Consider the following 27,726-nt stretch of genomic DNA (forward strand, 5'->3'; position numbering starts at 1 on the left):
GTGAACTGAACACAATCCTTGTGTTGAAATGATTTTGCTTTTTCTGGTTCTTTTCTTTTTCCTGGCCCAACCTTTTCAAAAGACTGGTTCTAATTTCAACTGGTTCAGTAGGATTTGAAAAAACAACAACATTGATATTGTTTTCCAGGCAGTAAAAAAAAAAAATTAATACTGGGTTGGGTTTGGAGTTTGGATAATTAGTGTTGTCCAATTTGGTTGGTGAGTCATATTACCCTGGTCCACATTACGCCTCCCTGTGAAGAATGATTCAAAATCAGTACTTGTTTTCTAGTTTGGAGCCTAAAAATGCCTCATCTCTTTTGTCCTGAGGTGTCTGTATTCTCAGCAATCCAAATGTGACACTGGATACCAAATATTACTAAGTGGCAAAGTGACCCCTAAACTCATTGAAGCTGACAAAGATTGGCACCTGATCGTATGGATGCTCCACATAAATCAATAACTCTTATCATCCAGGTGCTCACAAAACAGATGGTTCCTCCCAGCTCTGGGTTTGTTTTGGTGGAAAGAGGCTCAGTCCACTCCAGAAGCGTAAACTGTCCAGGGTTTGGCCTGAGTTTGAGCTTTCCTGATTTCTCCAGTGTGTACTATGTCTCTGATTCCCTGTGCCTTCTGTGTGGAGTCAGTATTGATTGACCAGGTTTTGAATTCCTGGGGTTGGTTACTTTACAAACAAAAGATATCAACGTCTTTACTTTTGTTACAAAGAAGCCACGAAACCTTCTCTTCAGAGCCTACGGTCAGTAATCCCTTAGGCATATGGGGATGGACTCTGAGGACCACCCAGCAACTCACCCCTCCATCCTTTCTGTTACAAATTCTGATGTCCACAAATAAAATAGTGCACCATTCATTTAATCCACGCAAATGAAATGTATCATTGCACATTGGCTCCTCTGTTTGTGCGCATGTGTTCAGCTATACTGATTGTTGATGTGCTTCCCCAAACCTCACGTATGAGAGTCTTGATCCGTAATATGGATTTATAACCTGTTAGGATTTTTAAAATGTGAAAGATGATTGGGTCAAAGGGGTCGTCTGCCTTGTAAAGACTAAGGCTTCTTCTCATGAGAAGTCCTAGGTGACCAGATTGCTGTAAGCGAGCCTGGCATCTCTCTTATCTCTTGGCTCAAGCATGTATAACCCTCCTGTGGTGACCACTTTCCCTTCTGTGTCTCTGCTTTGTTGTGATGCAGTCCTACCACACTTATCTTGTTCCACAGTCCTATTGCACTTCTCAGGTTCCTACAGAGTCCTGCGTACTCACACAACGACTTGAACTAAGTCAAAAGAAATCCTGACACCGGAAATGGAAACAGTTTGTGGCAATGGCAGGACACCATGGATGCCCTCAGTCCTTATTACTTACTCTATTGCTATTATGACCGCCTCCTCTCTTGCCCCATTGTGTTGCTTTCTAGAGTCAGCATTTGCATCCTAGCAAGAACCATGGGCATTGACCATAGCTGAAGACATCCTATAAATGCACTTAACAGAAACACAAATGGATTCTGCTCTCTTTATGCCTACATGTGTATCATGCATACACATGTGTACAGACTGAAATGCGTGGGACTGCAAGTGTAAATACTCAGCAATAAGGCCTGATCTGCAGCATCCACCAGTTCCCATGCTGTAAATATCACAGCCTGCTTCAAGGTGCTGTCATGACATCATGGAATATGAGTCGGGAACAATAAGCAACAGTACATCAGCATGTAGGGTTTCCACCTCTCAAACACAGTGGGTGAAATGGGGCGAGGGGTAGGCACGCATGGAAGGACTACCTGGAACCCTCAAAGCTATTGAAAGGAATTTGCAGTGCAAGGCTAATGTTCCCAGAGCTGATGGTGAGACTCCTTAGTTCTTTGGGGTGTATGTCTATTTGGTTTGCCCAGGCTAGACTCCCAGATTACTTACCCACAATGCCTCAAGAATCTCACTGGGGCAAGTAGCCGTGCAGAGTGTCATCAGAGCCTTGCTGGAGGAAATGCATGTTGGGATAGCATAGGCTTGGAGGAATGAGCTATTGGCTTGTAACACTGGAAGTAGGCTTTGATGTAATCCTTGGAGGTCTCCTCTATCTGTGAATCATGCCCCTCAAACAAGGCTAATTCTGGCCCAGTCTCTTTTTAATCCACTCTTTTGTTTTCCTGTCCTTGCTGAGTTCAGAGCCCAAGGATGGGTTGCTTTGCTTTTGTTTGGTGACACATAGATTTCATATGTTATGTTACTAGACTTGGTCCTGGTTTTAAAAAAAAAACATTTTATGTGTAAAAGCTCAGCTTTGACAATGACTGTTAGGTATGTAGCAGTGTTCACAGAACTCCATAACTTGTGGGTCACCATTTTCTAATTACTAAAAAGGACATACTGTAAGACCCCCGATGCTGGGCCACCGCTCAAGTCCCGGGATGAGCTGGCCAACACCCCAACATCTCGAGAGAAAACCACACCTGATGCAAACTGCAAGAGGTTTCGTGCAGGGCAGGGGAGTTCAACCCTGTGAGCCGAGCGGTGACAGTAGGGGGCTTTTAACAGCTAGCTGAGGAGTTGGGAGGAGTTGGGAGGAGAGTTGGGAGGAGTTGGGAGGAGTTGGGAGGAGAGTTGGCTACAGCTCCTTTCTGGTGAGGGGGGGGAGTGAGCTGCAGCCTCCTCTCCGGCGTCTATCTCCATGTCTTCGGCACAGGAAGGCAGGCATCTCTGGTTGTACAGTATAGAAACAAAAAAGACTTTTTGCTGGCTATAGAGAACAAAGAGCTTCTTTCTAGCTATATTTTTAAAGATCAGGGAAAACAAGCTTGGGGAACATCCAGGGGCTTCACCTTCCAGGGAGAAACGCTCTAAGTCGGGGTCTCACACATACCATGGCAAGACATCTATCCTTGCACTGAACATTTGGGCTATTTGCTATAATACTATCCAAATGATTCCCAAAGATCTACACATGATCATGTTCTTTGTTCATGTAGCTATCACGAATGACCGCCAGTGTTCAAAACATAGAGCCCTACCTTGGGAGAACATCCATTGCTCCTGGGGTCAAAATATAAACTGAGCGATATAGCCTTGCTAGCCTGTCCTCTCCATAATGCCCATGTCTCAAATCATTTGTCCATTACTGTTTCTTGGCCTCTCAACCTACTAGGGGCCACAGCCCTGAAGAAGATGTCAGTAGTTCCTCGCTAGGGATGGGCCTCCTGCGCTTCTACCCTACCTGTGCTGGAGAGCTGACTGCCTTGATCACGTGTGGATCTTACACAGGCAACCGTAACTGCTACGAGCTCATGAGCTCAATGTTATGCCACGTTTGGAAGACGCTGTTCTGCCACAGTGGCCTTTAGTCTTTCCTTCTCCCTGTCTGGGATGTTCCCTGAGCCCCGATGGGAGGAGGTGTGATACAGATAACCCGTTTACATCTGAGCACTCTGTAGACATGCATTCTCTGCACTTTGACTCTTTAGTGTACTGACAACGTTCCACGCACTGATGGAGACATCTCATTTCAAGACTGGCTTGGAAAGATACTACATTAGAAGCAGCCCACATTCTGGTGACTTTTGTGTCAGTGGAGCCCACCATAGTAAACGGAAGAAGAAGCAACGAATGACTACTGACTCATTCTCACACACATCCTGCAAGCCACATTTCTGAGAAACCTGGTCAGCCATCCAGCTTGTGAGAGGAATCCTTACTGTGTTGCTTACAAATGGATTTTAGTCAGGTTACTTAATATCTTCTACTCATCATCAGAGGTCACATGAACCTTGTAGGGTTATGAATTCAGTATAAAACTGTGGTACTCAGCAGTGCCAGGTGCAGATCTCATCTAGGACAGAATAGTTATGGTGGCTTGCCTGAGGTGTCCAAGTTAACTTGATAGTCTCTGAATGACTCCATGTGACTACAAGACCAGAGATTTTATTATTGCAGAATCAATACACCTGAGAGACAGGGCATTGACGGTAATCCCATTGGCACTGTGCTTAGCCTAACTGTATGTAAAAATCGGAAGACTCAGGCAAGCCACATGTGTAGAGAAACAAGAAAACTCAATAGAACAAGGCACAGTTAGTGAGTTTTACATCTCATTGCATTTCACATAGGAAGGCTGTCTCTTTTCTCGATGCAGGTCTTGACTGCCATCCTCGGTGATTGTTAATAAATGTTCGCAATCTCCCAGTTCATTTGGATTTCACAAGGTCTCTACTTCCCAGGCAAGAACCCAAGTTCATCAAGCCAATTTGGCAAAGCCGCTGATGGAGGCATAAACCATAACTGTAATTAACAGAAAGGCTTTGAAACTGAGCACACAGAAGGGGAAATGAGCAAACCGTTTAATCTTGTCTTTACGCCGCATTAGCCATTTAACCTCTGCTTTGGCTCTGTACATCTGGGAGGCATATAATTTTCTAAACATTTTATTATAAATGTTCGGGTTCTTCCCCCCACCAACTGCTGATTCCATTTGTGCTTAGAAAGCATTCGCTTCAAATGCTAAAGGGAGACTGGAAGGCAGGCAGTTCAGGTTCCTGCTAAGCCAGCATTCAAGGTGAACTGTTCAAGCCCTTGGAGGAGGCTGCTCCCGACTTCGACAATTTAGCCTTGGGGCTCCTTTTAAATCCATGAATAAACAATCCAGGGGGTGAAGGGTTTTCACCCATTTCCAAATTTGATTTGTTCCGAGGAAGAATCCTGCTATGGGGGTTTCTCCTCAGGCTTGGATCAGTGCAAGAGAGCTACCAGCAGTTTCCGGAAGTCCCCAGAGGTATCTGAGTGAACCATGTCAGAGAGAGACTTCTGATACTTCTCCTGGAACTTGGCCTTTATCCCCTGCAGGTCCACCTGTGGGAAGGATGACGACAACTACGTAGGTGACAGCATCCATGGTACGTGCGTTGTAAATGGCAAACACTCTCCTACGCCACCATACTCATTAATTATATCTTTAAACAGCCATCAGGAGCTAGGCTGGCATTATATTTACATTTGGAGGATAAGAAAAAGAAAGCCTACTTTAGCTCCCTAAAAATATGTGTTTCTTTATGTGTGTATGTATACACTTACTCATGCACATATTCCATTCAAATTTTATTTATGGGAGCTAAAATTTAAACTGCATACTTTTTAAAGTTTTAAAAAATGGCTTATTTATTTTTATTTTGTGTATACTAGTGTTTTGACTGCTTGCACATGTGTGTGAGGGTGTCAGATCCCCTGGAACTGGAGTTACAGAGATTTGTAAGCTGCCATGTGGGTGCTGAGAATTAAATCTGGGTCCTTTGGAAGAACAGCCAGGGCTCTTAACCTCTGAGCCTCCTAAACTGCATATATTTTCATTGTTACAAAACATTTTTCTTTTGAATGTCTTATAGGTGTTTGAAAAGGAGTCATTCTGGGCCACAGAGCTATATACAAACAGGTAGGTGGTTTTCCAAATCATAGTTTGACAGTGTTTGGTAGAAGGTAAGATGATTTTCCAGAGGTTTAAAATTAAGCATGGGGGGCTGGGGAGCTGGGGAGCCGGGGGGCCAGGGAGCTGGCTCAGCCATTAAGAACACTGACTGCTCTTCCAGAAGACCCAGTTTGATTTTCAGCACCCACATGGCAGCTCATAACTGTATCTGCAGTTCCAGATAGACACCCAAGGAATCCAATGCCCTCTTCCTGGGCATCAAGCATACATGTTGCATGGATTGATATACAGGCAAAACACCCACACACATTAAATTATATATATATTAAAAAGAAATGATTTCTTCCTTGTACCACATCAGGAGGAATAATGGTTCCAGTTATCACATTTCAAACTGATCACCATTTGTAGGACTTCTTCTGAGTCTAATTCATAGAAAGCTTAAGAACTCGGGGCAGAAGGGACATGGGGAGGAAAACAGACAAAACATTGTCCTGCTTCAGCCTCTTTCAGCTGCAAAGAGGAGAGCTACACCAGAAAAAAAAAAACAAAAAAAAAAAAAACAAAAACAAAACAAAACAAAAAAAAACCTTCCAGACTGGACAAAACAAGTCTTATAGAGAAACAAAGTTTAGTTTTCTGTTTGGTTTTGATTTTGGTTTTGGTTTGAGCTCTGCCTTGCACAGCAGGCCTAGAAACCATAGAGAAGCATCAGGCTCCCCTTCTCCTGTGTGTGGTTGTACTGAGAAAGAGAAGAGCGAAAGGTAGGAGAGGGTCAGGGAGTAAGGAGTTGTTTGCTGTGGATACTGCTCTCCATCAAGAGACTACTGGAGGACAGATGCTGCCCTGCTGGGCGTCCTCTGGCTGGCTGGATGCCCAGCCCTGGGGGAGGGGCAGGATGGAGCAGCTGGCATTTTTTTCTAGTCCAAGTGGAAGATTAGAGGATCCCCTAAACATATATGTGCTGGGCCCAAAGCGGTTCAGAGAGACTGACCACATATGGAGATGACCCACACTCACATGTGGTCCGTTTGGAGATGGAATTGAACATGGAATGCTGACAACCCATCTGATGGGACCCAATCTCTCACAGGGTCTATAGAACTCTGCTGCTCTCAAGAGTTCCCTGGAACTTCAGCAGGGGCTGAGTGGCTGAGAGCTGGAGAGACAAAGAAGGCAGAGCACCTGAAGGGAGGGAGAGAGACTCAGAACTGAGGAGAGAAAGCAAACTCTAGCAGAATAGCAAAGAAGCTGCTCACATGAATAAGGGGGGCATGGAGGAGGGGGAGAAATTCCAGGCACAGAAATAAAAAAACGAAAGAACTGCCTTGCTGCTGTGAAGCTATATTTAAGAACAACGTCAGCTGTTAAGCGCTTGTCGAAAGGCATGGGTCAGAATTTGGGTTGGTACCGCTCCCTCTCCACTGAACACTTTTTAAAAAAGATGTCTGTGGTTTTCAGCTGCTTGACTCCTTTCATTTCGCCAAGGCTTCTGCCACAGCAGCGGGGACAAGCCTGCCACTTCCCCTTCACCTCACTTCTGCTCACCAAGGCCTGACAGCCCCAGGCGCTCTCTGTGACACTTGCTTGCTGGCTGCTTCCAAGTTTCTGCCTACTCCGGCCCTTCTCTTTCCAAGACTCACATTCTTCTCTGAGAGGGGGTGCAGACTGCTCCTTAGGGAGCAAAAGAAGCCCCAGTCTTTTTATATATGAAGTACTAGTATTTGCATTGGAGCTCATAAGCAGATATTCAGTATTCTCTGTGCTGTTAAGTTTGGGTGAGGAAAGATAGTAATTTGAAAAAAAATAAGTGTCTAAAATAGCTCTTTGAGAGGGTCTGGATTGGAAAAAAAGAAGCCAAGAAACTGTTTTGTTGAAATTTTAGTTGGGGGGTGGGGTTGATTTTTTTTTGTTTGTTTGTTTGTTTTGTTATTCTGAAAAAAACTCATCCTTGTAAGGTGTGCTCCGTTAGATAAAGAGAGTGAGGAAGTCACTTGTGTCCTATCTCTGCTTGCTGCGGGGTGACCCCTTTCCAAGGCTCTGGATTGTTTTCCTTAAAATAGAGCTGGGTGTAGCTGTGCTACCTCGGAACAGCTCCAGCAGTTCCTCTTTACTGCGCCACCAGCTCTCTGGAGCCACCGATGACAAGAATAGAAGCAGCTCTCAGTATTGTATCTTAATAAAAGACAAGGAGAAGGCTGAAGTAGAGTCCAATGTGGTCTGCATATTCTGGGAAGGGAAGGGCTGTCTTTGTCTTACGGGGTTTTGAGAAATAGTCCAACGACAACAACAGTAACCAATGACATCAGTGGGAGGAAAAGATGTTGGAGTCCCCTTTTTTAGAGTCAAGTGTTTCTTACCTCTGCTCTGGTCACAATGATGCGAATTAATGTCTCCTCATCTGTCCCCATACCCTTCATGGCCTTGTATAGTAGGTCAGCAAAATAGCCCTCAAGGTCCTGGGCACATCTCACTAGGAGGGAGGGAAAAGGAGGATGTGAAATGTTCTCATAGTTTGTGGGACAACACAGGGAACCTGCACAGGCACAGCATGTCCCAGCTACTTGTGGGACTTCTGGACTTGACAGGCAGAGGTTTGGAAGGATCTGACTTTTTAACTGTTGTGAAATGAGATCTAGAAGGTTCTCTGGGTCAGTATAGTATGCCTCTCCAACCAGAGCTGAGTTGAAACCACTGCAGAATGAGAATAGCCTGTATTCTCTACAAGGCCTGGGGGAGGAGTGTGGGTCCTCCTTGCGCTCATATTGTCATATTGTAGAGGTATGGAGTCTCACTCATGGGCATAGATGATGCTACCCAGTGGAACCTCCAGGGCTAGAGCAGGGCTCCATGGGAACACTGCTTGGCCAGTAGTCTTCCATAATAGAACCTCATATGGAGGTTTGCTCAGCTGGACCACACCCTGCTTTCTTGTGTTCTGCAACCTCTACACCCTTTGTTTTCCTTGCTACATTTGTTTGGATACCTTCTGCATTACCATCTGCAGGTCCCCAGCATCCTTCATCTTGTATATGGGACAAAGATGCTTGACCCTACTGATAAAGATCCCTTCTCTGTGTTGTTGCTATGAACTACTTTCTGGCCCTCCCTTTGCCTGCTGTCTTTGCTCTGTTTACAAGCTGACGAAGTTTGGTGTGTGCTCATCAACCTGGCAACTGGGTAGACAACTGGGTTTCCCCCACACTGAGGAAAGTCAGCACTCCCAGCCGCTTCTTCCAGGCTCATAGGCATTCACTCTATAAATGCTGAAAAGGAATGAACCATTTACTTGTTAGGTTGTTGACTGTTTCCTAGAAAGCCTACTGATATTACTTTTTTTAATTTGGGTTTTATTTGAGATAGGGGTTTATTCCATAGCCCAGGCTAGCCTCAAACTCAACCAATCCCCCTGCCTCAGACAAGAGTTACAGTGCTAGAATTACAACAGTTTTTCAGTGTTAGCAATAGTAATAAATTCAACTTAAGTGTGTGACGGGAACCTTCATCTCTACCAGAGCAGGGCTTTCATTTCCAAGGTCACTGTCTGTGTGGCTGATGTTTCTGAGCACGGAAGAGGAGCAGAACCCAGGTCAGGAGCCAGTCTCCCCCTTTTTTTTTTCAGGCCATACAGCCACTATTTGTCAGTCGAGGGTCAGGTGTGTCATCTCTCTATCCCCAAACTCCTGGTTTGAGGTGGGTAGGAAACCCCATGCTATCATAGCAAGTGTGTAGTTGAGACTCATTGTGGTCCTCAGGCTGTATGACCTTCTGGCTTCCACAAAGTTTTCCTATGACACACAGCACTGATGGATGTCCAAAGGCCAGCTCCCTTTCAGTAGCAAGTAGCAGGGATCCCTCAGAAGGTTGGGCCAGGATAGCTAGGGGATATCTGTTCACGCTGAGTGGACACTGTGGCAGCTATGGCTTATCACCATCCCCTGATCTTCTTGCCTTCAAGGAGTGGGGCTTCGCAAACTTTACTAAGCATAAGACCATCACAGGGAGCTTGCAATGGTGGCTATCCAGGCTCTGTCCCACTTCTGGTTTCTTTGTGGTAAACCTGGGCTAGGTCCAGGAAAAGCTTTTGAGGCAAGATGGTTCATGGGCTCCATTGAAGAAATGCTCATGGTGGTGATCATGTGACCTCAGCCCCTATAGATCTGAGGGGTGAGGTGATGTCTTTATGAGGTAAGTGGAGTAGGGTTGGGGATATCTAGGAAACACAGCCATGAAGCCATTTCTTTGTGAGGTTGACTCTCAGAGTCTTTTCTAAGCACTTTACCATTGAAACTGTGAGTCTAATTGGCTCCTGTGTTTCACGGCTCCAAACTCCAGAGCCTGGCTTGTCCCTTCTCCTAATCATATGTCTGTTTTCTGTCTTCACTGTTGCTTAATATATTGGTGTGTGTGTGTGTTCTTTGTTGACATTCAGCTCCTTATGAGAAAGACCTGTGTCTTTCATGCCTCTGATCCTACACTGAACACAACTCTGGGCTAGGCAGGTACTAGGAAAACACTGTCATTGAATGGTAGCACTGGTGTTCTCTGATTGTGCTCTGAGGTCTTCCTGGTCCTCGTGTCACAGTACAGGAAAAGGTCTGGACTCTCAGAACAACAAGTCAGTGGATAGGTCCTTCATGAAGCCTGGAGGACAGCTGTCCACACAGGGCTCATGTGTGTTCCGTGTGGGGCATGGGTAGTGTGGGTAACATTTAGAGTTCTGTACGTCAAATCGATGTTTGCTAATTTGAATGTGAAATGAGCATAGACGAGAAAAGGTCAACTGCTGGCATTGTTTAAAATAAAACAGCGAGGACAAAGCATCCTCCGAACCCCACAAAGGGCTTTGGCAGCAGAAGCACATAGTTTAGGTTCCAGAGCTGCTTGTTTGGGTCTTTTTCTTTCGAGGGGACATGTCCCTCCATTCCTGTGCCATTTGCGATGGTTCCCTGAACTCCCTACCACAGCAAAGCGGACAATGGACAATGTCTTCATTCCATAGACTTGCAAAAGGGAAAAAGGGGCATGCCAGACATGGACTCGTGCCCATCTCTCTGCTATTTCCTGTCTTTGGGCAACATCTGAAGAAAAGGTGCTGGGGTTGGCTTGGCCATGGCCAAGATCTAGCCTCCCTCCCCTCTGGTTCTAAACAGACCTCATTCTTTGAGAACACTGAAGGGAATCCAGTGGGAAGAGGAAACCCTCTGGCCATGTTAGGCATGCTGCAGAAACTTGCTCATAGGTCCTAACTGTGGGCACTTTTCAGTGTGTGTCATGTAAGCTGCAAACTGCTCGCTGAGCTGGGATAATAGGCTTAGGCCTTGGTCAGATGCTCTAAGGGACCTGTACTCTTGGTACAATCACAAACAGCTAGGTCTCTTCTCAGAAGTCACCTTCCAAGTGAGAGAGCTGGCTGCACTGTGTTGCAGATGGTCCTGGGGCACAGCCTGTGTCCAGTGACTGGTTGGTGTAAGTACAGTCATTAACAGTGCAGAGCCGTGCCTCCCTGCTTCACTTGGGACACTCCCACCTTCAGAGCTCCCCCAGAGAACAAAAACTACATCACATCCACCTTCTGCCGTGCCCAGGGCTGCTCATATGTGGTGCTTCCAAAGTGACTCAAGTCAAAAGACCACCCCGCCCCACCCCCATCTCTCTGAAAGGTTCCAAGGAGCCCACTCTGGGACAGCACTCTCCTAATTTTCCTTTACCTATAGTTAAATAGGCCTTCTTCAAGTCTCCCGATGTCTCTTCTTCAATGGTTTCTTCCATGTCTTTGCCAATGAGCTGAAGAGACAAACAAATTCCAGGCATTACTGCACGGGTTGCTGTTAGCCTCAGCTTCCTTTAGAAAAGGTGCCAGATTGAGTGCCAGGACCTTAAGGGTGCCAGTCCTGCCTCTTGCATCGCAAGGCGGGATAGTCATCCCCCTACTCAAGAGGGGACTCTCACTGCTGGGAGTTGACTATGTTGACTCCAGCAATGCCATTTCTTTAGCTGCTGTTTTGTCATCTGTAAAGTGAGGAAATGGAGGGATAATGGATGTGTGTGTGTGTGTGTGTGTGTGTGTGTGTGTGTGTGTGTGTGTGTGTGTGTAACAATAGCACATGCCCAAAGCGTTCCTTCCCGAGATCATGAAATAGGCAAGCCTGCTTATTCTCACCTGTAACAGGGACACCAGAATCTTTCTCAGGTTTCCACTTGTGTCTTCTTTGACATCAGATTCAAGGCTCCTGCCAAATACTTTTGAGGAAGAAAAAAAGGAAAGGGGAAAGGGGATGACTGAGTCCCCAGTGGTATTTCAAAAGAAACATACTCAACCCAAAGCCAGAATAAAAGCTACTTACGCCTTTGGTAAGCTTCTTTGATGGCGACAATTTCCTAGGATGATTGAAACCATTAGTGTCTATGCTGGGGGCCACTGTATCCTCTTCCTGCTATGAGTAGCCCTTGGTCATGGTATCTTTTCACAGCCACAGAAAGGTAACCAATACACAGTGAGATAGGCATAAAGAGTTCTAGTCTACACAGTAGAACAGTTAATAAGAATTTATTGTATATTCCAGCATGGCTAGAAGAGAGAATTTTGAGTGTTCTCACCATAAAGGCATAGTAAATATTTAAGGTGATGGAACCACTGGTCAACTCAAACTTGACCATAACACTTTGTCTATATGTATCAAAAAAATCGCACCTTAGCCCAGACATAGCTACCACGATGATGTGTCAATAAGAAAATAGGAAGGTAGATGAATTATGGCTAAACTAATAGCTACTACTTTTATCCGTCTCTTAACCCAGTCTCATTCCCTTATCCCCACCCATACAACCAAGGTTAAAGTTCAGTGTGTGTCTCCTTGCTGTCTAACACTGTCCTGAATACTTGTATATATGCCTAGTGTACTATCCTCCAAGCCAAGCATCAACCATCTTTGTAAGTTCGGCTATGTCCGCTTGCAAAAGATCATCTCCGCTGAGTTTGTTGACTATTGACCTTCTCTTATGGGAGTGTAGAGGGTCCTAGGATCCTTACCTAAATATACAGCTACTCCTCCCAACTAGTTATAGGTAATTCTGCCCTAACTGTAACGGTAATATCAAGGAGAGGCTAGAGGTATATAAGCTGAGGGGGACTAGGGAAGGGAGCTGCATCTATGGAGCCATGGGGGAGTGGACATCTATGCTGGGTGCAGACCTTCCAATGAGGATGCTTTAAGGCCACCCACATTCATGTCTGTAGCCCCTCACCAACTGATCTATAAGTAAGCCTAGTAATTCAGTGGTTTCCCCAGAGTGAGTTTTGTGGAACTGTACGTGGTTTGTCATTGGGGCCTTAGGGGAAGACATTGTTATATCTCCCCTAGGAAAGGAATCTTAGCAACAGGACTTCTAGAACTGTTGTCTGCATCAGACCTTTAGGCAGTGGGAAATGGTGCTTATTGTTCTGTGGCTTATTTTTAACTCTATGTTGTCTTGGCGACCCGAGCTATCCTCTGACAGATCATGGATGTGTTTTTTGGAAGGGATAGACAGTATCCTATTCTTCGTAAGCCACAGTTGATTTATCTAGGCTCCTCTGGGTGGCTGCTTAGGTGGTTTCCAGTTTGCCTGTGCTGTAAACAACTCTCTAGGTCAGCAGGCCAAGTCTCCCTCTAGAATGTGTCCTGTCAGGAATTGTTTTACACCCTCTGTGTCAAGTCGCCCACCTCTGAGTCGTCTCAACTTTTGCTTGAGCCAGCAGTGATTAAAAACTGGCATTTCCCCTGCTCTTAAGTGAGTTAAAAAGAAAGAGAGGGCCAGGTGTGGGGAGGGCACCAAGTGGGCAGATGTGGGCTGTGATGGGGGAGGGAAGGCAAACTAGGTGGTAGGAGCTGCTCACCACCTTTGTTTTTGCAGCTCCCCCCCCTTTGTTTTCTCCACCTACCCCTGGGATCTGTCTGAACCCGGCCCCCCACCTTCACTTTGTGTGTATTTTTCTTTTTAAGCCACCAAGTCTATTTGTTTGAAAGAAAAGCTTTGCTGGTGGCTTAGATCTTAAAGGAGCCCTGCTAAGATTAAGAAAAGAATAAGGAAAGCAATGGGTCGCAAAAGCAAGTATTGCTTGCTCTTGACATCGAATCCTCCATTGCAGGGACCTTGGCATCTCTGGGAAGGGTGGGCATGCATGAAGAATATGAAGTGACATCAGGTGGGGTTTGTGCTACTCCTCTTCTGAGCTTCTACTCTATCTCCTGGAGATGGAAGGCTTAGAGGCTGGGCATTAAGCTCATTGGTAGGGCATTTGCCTGGTAGATGTAGGCTTTGAGTTCAATTCCCAGCTGTAGGGGAGTAGTTCTGATGCCTTGATTTAGTCGGGAATCTGCTGAAGGTCCTTATCCCCAACTGGTTTTCGATCTATCGATAAAGATGCCAGCAGCCAATGGCTGGGCACAGGGCAGGACACAGAGAGGACTGGAAGGAGACCCCATACTTGGGGGAGAGAGATGGAACAGACTCAGAGCTGCAGGAGAGATCATCCAAGATGTAGGGAGAAAGGGAAAATGGTCCTCGGAAGGGCAACCCGGAAGCATCCTGGGTAGCAAAGAGCAATGGGCATCACAGAAGATATCAGGACAGCAAAGCTAAAGGTAGAGTTGGAAGGTGTTTATCCAGGAGTACCGAAGGGAAGGGCATTCTAGCTGCGGGAGGCTTAGAAGTGCCCAGCCACTGAGCCAATAAGGCATCTTAAAGATAGGCTAATATGTGTGTGTGTGTGCGTACGCATCTTTCACCCGAGGATCCAAAGATTCCCTGAGTGGGTGGCTGGAAGCGTGGCCTGCCCAGGATCATAAAGTGGGGTAGATAAAACTACATGCTACACCCAGCACTGAAAAAGGAAAAAGAAATGGGAAAGCCTTATTAATCCCAGAGATTCAAAGGACTAGAGATTGCTGTCATGGCTTGGTTCCTAGTGGTGCTGTGGGGACTTGACTGAGTCTACGTTTCAGTCCAGCAGAGGAAGCCGGTGGCCAGCTTTAGGGGGTCACAACATTACATGGAGCATGGAGGCAGGGCCTCCTCCTGGGAGCCTCAGAATGTGGAGCATTTCTAGCACTTTCTTGACTGTGCCTCCCACTCTGGTGGTTGTGGAGAAGGCTGGGGATCTCTAGAAATGATTTGTGGACTTTACTCTCAACTTTCCTGGCTTGGGGAACCATAGACAAGTTGGCTATGCCCCCACCGGAACAACTGCCAAAAGGGCAGTGTACTCTCAAGGGATACCTGGGGAGATCTGCTGACGCAGGATCAGGGTTGGGGGTATGGCTCAGTTGGTAGAGTGCTTGCCTAACTTGGGAGAAGCCCTCAGCTTGATCTCTAGTACCACATAAAACTGAGTTTGGTGGTGCATGCCTGTAATCTTCATACTCAGAGATGGAGGCAGGGGGATTAGGAGTTCAAGGTCATCCTTAGCTACCCAATGAATTTAAAGCCAGTCTTGGTTACACGAGCCTCTGTCTCAAAAAAGAAAAGGAAACAGAAAAAGGAAAAAGAAAAAAAGAGAATAAGCCAAACAGCAACATTGAAAACCCCAAGCTCCAACCTCCCCCACCCCCAAATAAATCAACAAAAAACTACTGTTACAAAATTGCCAGGGAGATGCTAGTCCCTCAGAGGCTGCTCACTGGAATCCTTGGTTCCACACACCTGGGCCATTATTGAAACATTCTGCTCTATGCTAGGTAACGGCCATGTACAAGGCAGTGACTGCAAACATACTTGGCTACTTATTGATTTTCACAGCAGAGGGCCTATGAAGTCAGACTGAGAGCAGATACAACAGAGTTCTGCCTTCTGTGTGACAAGTGCATCCATTAGAAAAACAAAACCTGGATTGGCATAGCTCTTCCACCAAGCCAGGGGCAGCAACGTAGAGACCTCTAGAGGATTCCGAAGAGTTGTTCTTCCTGCATAAGCTTAGCAGGTACGTTTCTGCCCAGAATCTTGTCCACTCGTGGTTACCATGTAGGGCATTAGCTTCCTCCGGCACGGCTCAGCCACGTCTGATGCACCGGCAGGGCTCAGCCACGTGTGATGCATAAATAACCTGTCCCCCAGGAGCTGGGACCAGGGGCTCAAGCTAGACTAACCTTGTTGCTTCGTGTGCATAGGATCTCTATGAGCATGGCCTCGTCGGTGCCTACGCCCTTCATAGCTTTCTGCAGCTGCCGTGCGGCGTACTCATTGGGCCGATCCAGAAGGGCCAAAGCTGTCTTCTTGAAGTTTCCACTCAGTTCACTGTTAAGCACCTCCTCTAAGTCCTGCAGGAAGCACAGAGCAGTTGGCTGGGAGAGTCTCGGGGAGAGGAGTGGGTGTCTGCCTACATCGCTACGTGAGTTTCAGGGACGGGATACCTGCCCTAGACATGCATAGGGATGGTCTGAGCAGGAGTCGATTGATTCTGAGGACAGTGGTCACCATAATTGCCTGTTCGTTTCTCCCCTACCCCTAAGTCTGGCTGAGAGGCATCTCGCTCAGGGATGGAGCCCCCCCCCCCCCCATGAATATAAAAAGCTAGAACATTTACAGAACAGTTTAGAGTTCAGAGAGCTTTTTTTTTTTTTTTTTTTTTTTTTCCTGCTGAAGCTCATCACAGCCCTGCAACGCTGACAGGCAGATGAATCGCGTTATCTCCACCTAGTAAGTCTCAGAAAATGAAGAATTTGTCACCAGACATTCAGCTAGAAAAGGCTCGGCACTTTCCACGGAAGGTCAGCGTTTCTGTACGGGAGGACAGCAAGACTTATTTATGTCATAGGGCTGCATAGGGAATGAGAATCCATGAAAACCTCTGCATAGTGCCCACATTCAATGCTCAAAAAATACTCATGGTAATATATGATATGCAAGAATATTATTATTCCATCCTAAAAAGAATTTTCTGAGAAAAAAGCAGCCAACTGTTTCTCTGATAGATCTCTGAGCTCTGGGTTTGGGACAGAGGGTAGGGGGGAAAGCAGAAGATTTTACATAAGGGGATCTGCTGAGTCAAAGGGCGTGTGATGTCTTCCTGCCTTTGTCTCTCAAGCTCAGGGCACTTCATCTCACATCAAATCCCTTTCTCAAAACTATCCAGCATGGGTGGGTGCATGGAAACATTTGAAAAAAAATTTTTTCAGGTCATTGAAAAAAATTCAGGTATTGTTTAGAAATGCAGTCAATCCTCTCAGTCTTTTGATCTATGACCACGAAAGCAAATCTGGAGTTTTTATGTGTTCCTGAGCCCAAGAAGCAGCGTCAAGAAACCTGGACTCTTGTCCTGGCTTCTCTAACAACTACCTGTGGTGCCTTGGTATGGCCAGTCTCGAGCTCGGTTCATATGTGGGCTCTGGGATGTTTATTTCAGCTCCTCTAGGTTTTCAGGGTGTTTTCTTTTTTCTTTTCTTTTCTTTTCTTTTCTTTTTTTTTTTTCTTTTTCTTTTAGCACCCTGGTCTTAGCTCCCAGGAGATCAGCAAACACTTGGCACAGGAAAGTCTCCCGAGCTTTGTGCTAGAAAGTTCTCTCTTTTTCAGCAGAGTCCCTAGGCCCATATTTACTTTTGTTCTGGACAAGCGTTTAAGACATCTGTGTCTGACTTTTCGATTTTGTTGAGCTAGAAATAGACATAAGTTGGGGGATGCTCAGTTGGAGTTATGCATGTAGAAACAGATGAGAATTCCACTGTTCAACCCTATGCAGGAAAACCGGAGACGCACTTTTTTGCCTGGTTATTATGACACATAAGCATGCACACAAGTGCACTCACATGTGCACACACACATAACACACACACACAATGTGCACACACATAGCACATATATGTAACATGCACACACAAATAACACACACATACATAACACACATACACACATATAACACACATACACATAGCACACACATACATAGCACACACATGCATAACACACACATACATAACACACACACAGACAAAGAGATGCACACACAGACTCACCACTGCAACATCACAGCCATTGACCATTTGTTTTATAAGTAAACAGGCCCCTTGTGGCCCTGGTCTTCTGGGAATAGAAGTTGACTTGGCTACTGTAGACTTGGGCATGGGTCCTGTTTTATGTCCTTTCTTTTCTTTTTAACAAAACTTCAATATGGAGGAGGAGGTGTGTGTGATACTTAGCAGGAGTAGAAGTTAGGTTGGTTATAATCAAGATATATGTGTTAAATTGTGAAAGAAATAGTTCTTTAAAAGCCCACTAAATACATTACTTTAACATATAAATATTTGACCATATGTGCTCTGCCTTTCCTGTCTGTAAAACTGAAATAATCTGTCATAATTTCTATTTACTGGTTTGTGCTGGAATTATTCGGTTTGAAACCCAAGAAAAACAGTAAGTGACCCTTGTCATTCTGTCTCTGAGGAGACCAAAGCCTGAAGAAACTACTCTGAAACCTTTATCGATAGGAATGAGAATTTACCATGACGATTTTCATTTTGTGTAATCATTCCAGTGTCTCGGGGTTATGATCCCCCCACTACTGGGGACTGAGGCAGGAGGATCTCAAGTTCAAAGTCTGTCTGGGAAAATCATGGAGATTCTTTTCCAAAATAAAAATCAAAAGGGGGCGGGACATAGCCCAGTGGTAGAGAGGCTTAGAAACAACCATCCCTAAGTCCACACGTCAGCGCAGCTCTGGGAATAGCCACACCGAGGCGCCATAGGCAGTTTTGTAGGCTTAGCATGAGGGAGGTTCTAAGTTCAATTGAGTTCTAAATTCAAGTAAGTCTCAGCTCCACAGGAACCCAGTGAAGGCTGGGAGTGGGGGAAACACTCTTCCTCAGGGAAGAGCACACCAACTGGTTATCCAATACCAAATAGTTAGCCCTGAAATCATGCATAGACAGAGTAACATTATATAGACTCAACAGTCACATTATGTGGTTAGTAATATTTAAAAATAGAGAATATTTAGCAATATATTTAGTAGCATATTCAGAAATGTAATATAATATTTATGTGTATATATATATATATATATATATATATATATATATATAGTGTGTGTGTGTGTGTGTGTGTGTGTGTGTGTGTGACAACAATGAAAAAAGAGGCCATGAGTTGGAAAGAGAGCACTGAGTTATATAAAAGGGCTTGGAGGGGAGGAAGGAAAGGGGAATGATGAAATTATATTATCATCTCAAAAACTAAAAGCAATAATTTAAAAAAAGTTTTCTGTACAAACGATTTATAAAGAAATATGGACCTTGCAGATAGCTGAATACACAAAAATTTCTATACAAAGCCCCATTTGTGGAAATCGGTTTTCAAATCACTGTCCCATCTATAAGTTATCATGCATAATTAGTCCAAAATGAATGAAAAATGAGCAACTGGAGTAGAAAAATGAAATCGATTTTAAAAAAACCAATGAGTTTAGGAGTACTGACATATCAGCGTTAAGTTGACATAGCAACATTAATCTTTTGTCTAGTCAATTAGAAGTTCCAAATGCCCTTTCCTCAGACTGTGCTCTGACTTTAACTGTGTTCTCCCTCCCGGGATGTGTAACAGAGGCTGAGGCTGGCACATCCCCGCCTACCTTGCCATACTTCTCCTTGTACTTCTGCTTTATCTGTTGCCTCTCCTCCGATGTCCTGCTGGATAAGACTTCAATGATGGCTGCTTCATCCGTTCCTGAAGTTCAGGAGACAGAAACAGAGTCACAGTGATCAAGAAAAGATATGGAGGTTATTGTAATTCAGGTCTGGAGAAGCCACATCTCTGGGTTAAAAGGCGTCAGAGGCTAGAATAGAACTAGAAGGACTTAGTGCTTACTGTTTTCTGCTGAAAACCATGTTCTTGTCACTCCAGACAAGTATCTATGGAGACCTCACCTTGTGTGAGGGGCAGTGAGAGTCACTCATAGCGAAATGCCTATGGCAGGCAGGGTCCCTAACTTAATTCCTAGGGGAGTAAAGAAATCAGCATGAGACCTGAGCATGAATGTTCAAAGAAATATTGGCCAAAATCAGTCAATGGTAGAAATATCCCAAAGACCACCAGGAGGCAAATGGCTAATCGAAATATAAATATCCATACAATTATCCTCTTGTGGGTCACAAGAACAGCTAGAGTACAGAAAAATATGAATGAACCTTAGAAATGGTATACTAAGTGAAAAGAGCCAATCACAAAAGAACACGTATTGCATGATTCTATTCATATGCAAACGAGAGCAAGGTATTTCATAGGGCAGAAAGTGGATTAGGGGCCTGGATAGAGTAGACAGGAATGTAAGAATATAAAGTATTCTAAAACCAAGCACCTGTCTATGACCACACCACCCTGGACATACCCAATCTCATCTAAAATCAACTGTGGCAAGGCTACGTATGTCTATGAATACAGTAAACATTGAACTGTATATTTCCAATGAGTAAGTTATATAGTATGTGAATTATATCTCAAGTTATGGGGCTTGTGCCTTTTCTTCTGGGTACTTATAGCTGAACAGGTAAGATTGAAACCCAAATTTACTGAATATTGATCTCATTCATAATCTCTCTCTCTCTCCCTCCCTCCCTCCCTCCCTCCCTCCCTCCCTCCCTCCCTCCCTCCCTCCCTCCCTCCCTCTCCCCCCTCTCTGTATGTGTGTAAATTACTTTGGCACCCCTAGTTCCTCACCCACAAGCTGGGGTCATGTTCAAGGGCATGTAAGAATGAAAAGACAGAATCCAAAGAGGGACCGTGGTGCATGCAGCAATAAACTGTCATACCACAGACAACAAGCAGCATAAATGCCCAAGGCCCTGGCACTTCCCTGAGTCCACGGAGAGCTTGTGTCCAGGCCACCCTGCAGGGGACGCTCACTCAGCAACTGTGAGCTCTACACAGGACTTTGGAGGACACCTAGTTCTTAATAACAGATGAGGAAACTTACGGGAGAACATTTGATTGGTTCCTGCATATTCTTTTCTATGCTCCAAACACTGTAACTTGTTTGCCCCTAGATTCCCATTAGTCTCTTCCCTCCCCCTTCCCCGCTTTCTTCTCAGCTTCATATGCTGGCTGGCTTTTCTATTCCCAGCCCTCCAACCTCAGTTCCAATCTGCTGTTCTGGTTGTGGCCTTCCTGGCCAGATGATCACAGCTCTTTCTTGTGTTCAGCTGAGCTCTGGACCAACCCTCTAGCCCAGCTCCTTCCTCTGACTTCCTGTCTTACTTCTAGCTGCCTGTAGCTACATTTACATGGCCCTCCAAGGCAGTTCTGCTTGGAGTGTAGCTTAGATAGGTTCATTTGGTAAAAAATTTTTAAAGTCTGTTCTCTGCAGTGTTCCTTCGTTTCCATGCATGCATGGCATCACCTTAGTTAGAAAATCCAACGTCACCTAAGGGATCCATCCCTGTTTCCTTTGCTTTCTAATGCCGCTTAACCATACCAGTCTCACCTACAGATAGGCTAATAGCTCTTTCATCTGAGCCTCTCCCGTGCTTCTGCTGCCATTGCCAAGTCCTGATTGGTTTTAGTCTCCCTGATACAAGGCACTGATCTCTGCCATGTTGGCCTCACTCACCTCATAATCTAAATGCTGTTAATGAGTCTTTATGACTCCTAGGATTGGATCAGAATCCCAAAATGAAATGAGACTTCCTGACATTCGGTCTCAAGCTGCTCTTCTAGACACATCTCTGTGATGACTAACACAGAGCTCACTTAGCTTCTCATAGTGACCTTTGTCTGTAGACCAGTTACTTTCATAAGCCTTGAAGAGTCAAATTCCTGTTTACTCTGTTCTTGCACAGCCAGTTATGCAGTCAGTGTGAGGACCAGTTATTATAGGATTTATAATGCCATGATATGAGCCTAGTGGCTGGGCCCTGGGCAGTGGTCACTCAGTGGTAGCGGGCACTGTTACAGTGTCAGTTATATGCATCTTACTTGGGCCATAGCCAGGAGCTCGGGAGAGTTGAAGGTTCTGCCAAGTCCCCCCAATCTGTTGTTTACTGGGCCATATTACTGGAAGGATAAAACTGATTTAGAAAGGTTGACATATAACCATTTTTACATTTAATAATTACGACTTAATGTGAACTTGTGTTTTGTGAAAGAATAAGGGCTAAAAATAAATTGAACGAGAAAGAGCTACTAAGACTATTTGCATTGGCAAAACTTGGGGGAGACAAAAGTTGGAGATCCAGATACCTTGCTGTATATAGATTATTGACTCTTCAGGGATGTGGATGAGTCAGACATAGACTTGAGTCTCTTCACACAGTGGATTATGGCGGTGCTAGCGTATTCTGTGTAAGAATGGGTTGCGTTGGCCTGTGATGATTCACTCAAAGAAAGATGCTGTGACGCAAAGCTGAGCTCCTGTGCCTTTGGCTAACACATCTTCCACGCATTCCATTGCCTTTCAGAAATGGCCACAGCCCATAGAAATAGACTGTGACCCACAAACCCTTTAATGGTGGGCTTCTGGTGTCCAGAATGGAAATATCAACACCTTTCCATTGCTTTAAGCCACTTGGTTTTTGTTGAGTCATTCTGAGATTCTAAGACACGAGTGTGACTGCTCTCCTCAGCAGTGTCTCCAGACTTTGCTACAGGAACCAAGACCTCTCCCCACGACCCCAAACCTGGAGAGTCCTGAATTTGCTGGTGGCCCTACTTTGCGTTGCAATTCAATGGCCACTGAAGAACTGAATGAATGAACTCACTGGATGAGCACCACCTTGCTCAGAGACTGGAATCTTGGGGGAATCAATAAATGGAGCTGGCATATTTTGATGGGAGTTGGGAGCAAAAGAAAAATCAGACTGTGGTCAGTGACAGGAGATGGAAAGGAACTTCTGGAGATGAGGAAGGAAAAGATGGAGCCTGATAGACACGTTTCCCCTTCACTTTGGCTTTGCATCAGCTCTGAAAACTGTCTTTGGAAAGACCCAGCCAGAACTTAGAAGGAGAGGCCCAGCCGAGAGGATAGAAAGTCCTGGGATAGCCACTAGCTTTGTGTTCTTGAGGTGGGCTGTTCACTTCATCTCAAGGATTATCTCCACCTCTGTAATTCTGGGAAGACTTTAGCCATTTGAGTCCAAGTAGAGACAGAGAGAATCCTAGGACGAGCTCACTTGCAAAAATAGCAGGAGTGAGTTGCCTGCCTCTTCCTGGTTGGGTTCCCACACTGTTATTCACGGTGTCCCCCGTTCATTTCCTCCAGGGCTTTCTCCCAGGTGATGTGTATCTGCTTACTTTGTGGTGCTTTCATGATTAACTTTTAAATGTCTGGGTGCCAGAAATCTCACCCCCCAGACAAGATTTCATTCCCCTTTAAATATCATAGAGTGTTCCCTTTCAGTGTAGTGAACTGTCTTTCCACTACAGTTAGGACTACTCTTATCCTTGTCAAAGGCCTCAGTATTTCAGGCTTAGATCCTAGACCCTCCCATGCCTGTTCCCTTTGATTGGTATATGCGTTGTTGGAGGCCAGTGAAAACCAGGCTTTCATCCCTGGAACTTTCTCCTTTCGCTGTGTGTCCAAATAGCCCTCTGCTCCAACATTTCAACCTGGTCCCTTCATATACGGCAAGGTCTTTTAGTGTACATCGTATTGCTCACCCCCTTCCAAGCCCTTCTCATCCACTCTAGAGGGAATTTGCAGCTACTATTTGGTTTTACAACCCAACAAAGAAGCGATTTGCTGAAGGTGACCTCACACCACATTTCACGGTCCATGTGTCTTATAAGCAGTCTGTGCGGCTGAGCCTTTTCTTGCAAACATGTACAATGGCTTAAGGCACTCAGGGCGGTCCCCAGTGGTTCTGGAAAAGACTTTAAAACTGGAAGAAAAAAAAAGACCCTCCGTACTAGCTGTGCATTAGACACTGGAGGGGGATAATTACACTGCACTGTCAGAGCCAGAATGGTCACAGCCTGGAAGCATCCCAGCGCATCTGTGGTCTGCCTTCCCAGCAATTTTCTGGAAAGCAACTGGGTGGTGGTGGTAGAGTGTTGGCAGGATGGAGCCACAGCGTTTGAAGGCCACACAATCCCGTGTGGCAGATAAACATGGCTAAACTGAGCCTCTAGCAGTACTTCTGTCCACACTGACCTGACCGACCACAGATAGCTGGGTTCTTAGATCAGGTACTGGAAGCCATGGCCCACATTCTCTCACTGGGATGCCCTGCCCTCTAAAGTCTCCTGAAAGAAGGGCACAGGGAAGGCAAGCGAAATTATGACTAGGGCTGAATTCCATCTGCCTGAAGGGATCACGGGCTCACACTTGCTCTCTGTCTATATTCTTCTCCAGAGGTGGCTGTGTCCGTTACCCCAAATTCTGTGGCTTCAAACAACACAACCTATACTACCACAGCTCTGCTACTGGAAGTCTGAAGTCACTGTGTTTTCCCACCTCGTGGGTGTTCTTTGACAGTGATACATGAGAGCAGTCTCTACCTGTCTTCATGTGTCCCCAACCTGGTCGCCACGCCATCTTTCTCTTCTGTCTTTTTAAAAAAAGATGTATATGTGTATGCTCTATCTTCATGCATACCCGAAGAGGGAATCAGATGCCATCAAAGATGGTTGTGAGCCACCATGTGGTTGCTGGGAATTGAACTCAGGACCTCTGGAAGAACAGCCAGTGCTCTTAACCCCTGAGCCGTCTCTTCAGCCCTCTTCTGTCTTTCTTAAGAACACCTGTCATTGGATTTCACACCTACCCAGGTATCCCAGGGGACTTTCGTCCTAGCATCCTTAACTTAATCACATCTGCAAAGACCCCCTTTCCAAATAAGGACAGGGCCATTCTCCCAGATCCTGGGGGCCTAAACCTTCTAGCTGCCTCCGTTCAACCTTTTGTGATGGAGAGCAGGTTGGACCTGCTTAGTGATCTAGTTGGATCTGATCTAATTGGAACTGAGATTGTGGTTAAGGAGTGGCTTAATGGTTACCAATGGAATGCTGTGCACAGTGTGCAGAGAGTGTGGGGAAAGGGTGCTGAGCTGGAAGTTAGGATCTGAGCTCTAGGTAAGAAGCATTCTCTGAAGTGGCTGAGCAGTTTAGTTTCCGCACACCTCAGCAGACCTGAGCTTGACCCTAAGGTGTGGTCCCAGGCTCTGCAGAGTTCTTACTGAGACCTATTAGCAATGCTCCGCATCTCCCCAAGAGCCTTTGATGGCTAGTATGCCTTTGAACATTTGAGAAGCCATGTATTAGATGATCTCCAGTGGCTCTGAGGTCTAAGAGGCTGCTGGTCCATGGACTCTTCGTTGGAGCCTATTCTGTGATGGGTCAGTTGGTAGGGATCACTCCAAAGGATAAGTCTAGGCAGAAGATGATGGATGTGCAGGGCTTTGGAACTGCGACTGGGGCAGCAGAGATGCCTAGGCTGAGAGTGTCCACGTTAGGGAGAGGCTGGGGACCATGTAGGGTTTCCCAGGACCCAGGTCATCCACATACTTAGGGCATCATAAGGTACCAGGGGAACAGAAATGCTTCTAGCTAGCATCTAAGTTCTGCATCATTTTGGAGGAACAAACTATCATTTTATTGTGGGACATTATAAATTTGACTTGCATTGGTGGTGAGGGGTAGGAGTACATTTAATCTTTCCTGTGCTTGGACCTTCCAGCCCTCCTTCATCCAACCCCTCAGTTTCTAACCTGTCATGGCTGCTTAGTGCAAATAAAAATAAACTAGAATGTAAAATACTTCATCTATAATTTTATGTCCATAGTGAGATAAAATGATATTTTGTATAAATTGGGGGTAACAAAAGTGTATCATCAAAACAATATAACTTGTATATTTTTCTCTTTTAAAATTTAGCTTCTTAAAAACTGAAGTGAAATTGGGTGTGGCGGCACTTGCCTTTGGCTCCAGCCCTTGGGAGATGGAGGCAGTAGGATCGGTTCAGGCCAGCCTCAGGTACACAAGTCCAAGGCTAGCCTAGACTACCCTGTCTTCAAACAAAACAGAGCTGGGAAGATTGTTCAGTGAGTAAATGATTTGCTGCGGAGGCAAGAGGGTGTGAGTTCAGATCCCTGGCACCTATGTAAAAAGTGGTCTACACCTGAAACATAGGTGCTCAGAAACTGAAGGTACCCTGGGCTAAACAAGGTAGAAAGTGATGGTAGAAGCCCCCTGACAACAGATTTTGCTTTGCACGTTCACGACCACATAGAGCTGCAGCGTAATTTGCAAAGCTGTATGAGGTGGCCCATACCTATAATCCCAGCACTGAGGAAGGAGGATTGCCGTTATTGAGGCTAGCCTGCACTATAAAGCAAGTCCTTATCTCAAAGCAATATTTTAAGTAGTAAAGTGACCATTGTGACTGTTGGAGAGCTTCCCTTTAGACCTTTAAATTCTGCCCCAGCAGGGATGTCATACAAAGTCTTCAAGTCAAATTATGTCTGTGATCTAGGTTTGCTTCAGTGTGTCCTTGTCCACAGAGGCAAGATTCTATATTTTCTACCAAGTCAGAGATCTCTCAGGTGGCCAAGTGTCTAACAGCTTCACCCTTTGTTTCATAATTTTATGATTTGGGGCAAATGTTTTACACCGAGCCTTTTATTCCCATCTGATAGTCCTTATGATCTCATCGATTTTACAGGCTTGCTGGGAAGAGTGAGCAGAATGATGATGGATGTGTGACACTGAGCTGGACAGTGGTCACGCAGGCACTCTACAGAGGAACAAGCATGTTGGCTCCATTCTGTGGTCACATGCAAGAGGGGCATGAGAACTCTGATTCTGGCACTCAGTAGGTACTCAGCCCAAGTGTTTTTAAAAATAAACTCTAGGTCAAAACAAAACAAAACAAAAAACCAAAAAACAGAAGTTCATATTAAGCATGCTACATCATTACCACACCCAACCCAGGTCTGCAACCCATGGCTAGGTATCTGGACCTCACCACAGAGCATCAGGGACGTCTCAGCTTCCTGGAAAGTACCCTGGAGTTCTCTTCCACTCAGCAAACCTCAGGCATAAACATCCTGAGGCTTCCACACAAGGCCTTCCCTTGACAGCTGTCTGCCAGGAGTAAGCCAGAGATGAGTCAGAGCAGGAGGTGAGCAGGAAGCCACAACCCCTGGTCTTTCCCTCTGATTCCCCGGAGCTGCCACTGCCAAGCAGGGCTTGTCTGTTAGCTGCCTCTCCCTCACCATGAATACAGCTCTGGCCAGATCTGATTCCTCACATCCTCCCATGGAAAAGGCCAAAGAAATTTAGAGAAGATTAAGATGGAATAAACTTCACTTCTAATGAAGTTCCCCATAACTTCAAGGTCTAATTAAATATCACAGGTTTAGCTTCCAATAGCCTCAAAAGAAAAAGTAAGGAGCCCCTTTGATAACTTGGGGACCTCAAATAAATCCCTGGAAGAGATCAGAATCCATATGACAGGCAGGTCACCTTCCTGTCGCTATGGGAAAGTTGGTTATGACATCAAGCTTAATCAATTTCAAAATAAAATAAGTGAAGAAAATGATCTTCCTACCCATTCCTTTGCAGGCTTTGTACAGCTTTTTGGCATCTCGGTCTGCATCAAAGCCGTGGTGATGGCTTCTCTCTTTGGCCTAGAGAGGAAATAATGCGAAGGGTGAGGTGGATAATACAGTTGTTCTTAAGTTAGTTTTGCTGGATCTGACAACCAACTAGAAGATCACACCTTTGTCCACACACAGGGCAGATGCCGCTCTACGAGTGGATGTTTATGGAAATCAGCTGGGGAAACTTGGTCCCCAGAGAGATGGCTGGTACTCCATGGGGCCAGATGGCCTTGGGTGGTCATGGGAGAAGGGTCTTCTCTGTTCTTAAGGACAATTGATTGCTCTGGCTAACTCTATAAGTGATTTTCATAGCAACCCATCTTGTGTGTCCTTTTCTCTCAAACAAAGCCAGTGTCTCTGGAATATATGTCCTCCATGATGGATAGGCCAAGTAGATCCAAGGAGCAGGATTTGTCAAAGCTGAGGGAACCTCATTAAATTCTCTTGCTGGCCTAGATCAGTGCCATCCATACAGGAGAGACATCATTTAGTTTGTCAGAGATTCTATGTGAATTGACAAGGGAGTAGTTTTTAGCTTTTAGTTCTCTGCAAGAGAAAGGTCCTGCTTATTTATTGAGCTGCCTTGTGTTTCAGTCCTTGATTTAATCACCAAATGATGGGTTCTCTTATGCATGCCAATCTCCTTATTATTTTAATAATGATGATGATAATAATAATAATAATAATAATCTAAGTGTGAAGGTTTTCCTTCACTCAGTCAATAAATTTTGT

At 45.3% G+C, this 27,726-nt stretch overlaps 1 protein-coding gene across 1 annotated transcript in view; it reads right to left on the reverse strand.

The window, feature by feature from the left end:
• Positions 1–4,336: 4,336 nt before the first annotated feature.
• Positions 4,337–27,726, reverse strand: part of Anxa13 (annexin A13) — a gene marked incomplete in the record, with an annotated part of 47,811 nt that continues 24,421 nt past the window's right edge. The window contains 7 exon segments of the mRNA NM_027211.2: positions 4,337–4,866; positions 7,798–7,908; positions 11,598–11,680; positions 11,785–11,818; positions 15,565–15,735; positions 19,035–19,129; positions 26,943–27,021. Coding sequence (NP_081487.1) covers positions 4,747–4,866; positions 7,798–7,908; positions 11,598–11,680; positions 11,785–11,818; positions 15,565–15,735; positions 19,035–19,129; positions 26,943–27,021 — 693 coding nt within the window.

Source organism: Mus musculus, chromosome 15 (genome assembly GCF_000001635.26).
Source record: "Mus musculus strain C57BL/6J chromosome 15, GRCm38.p6 C57BL/6J".
Taxonomy (NCBI): Eukaryota; Metazoa; Chordata; class Mammalia; order Rodentia; family Muridae; genus Mus; species Mus musculus.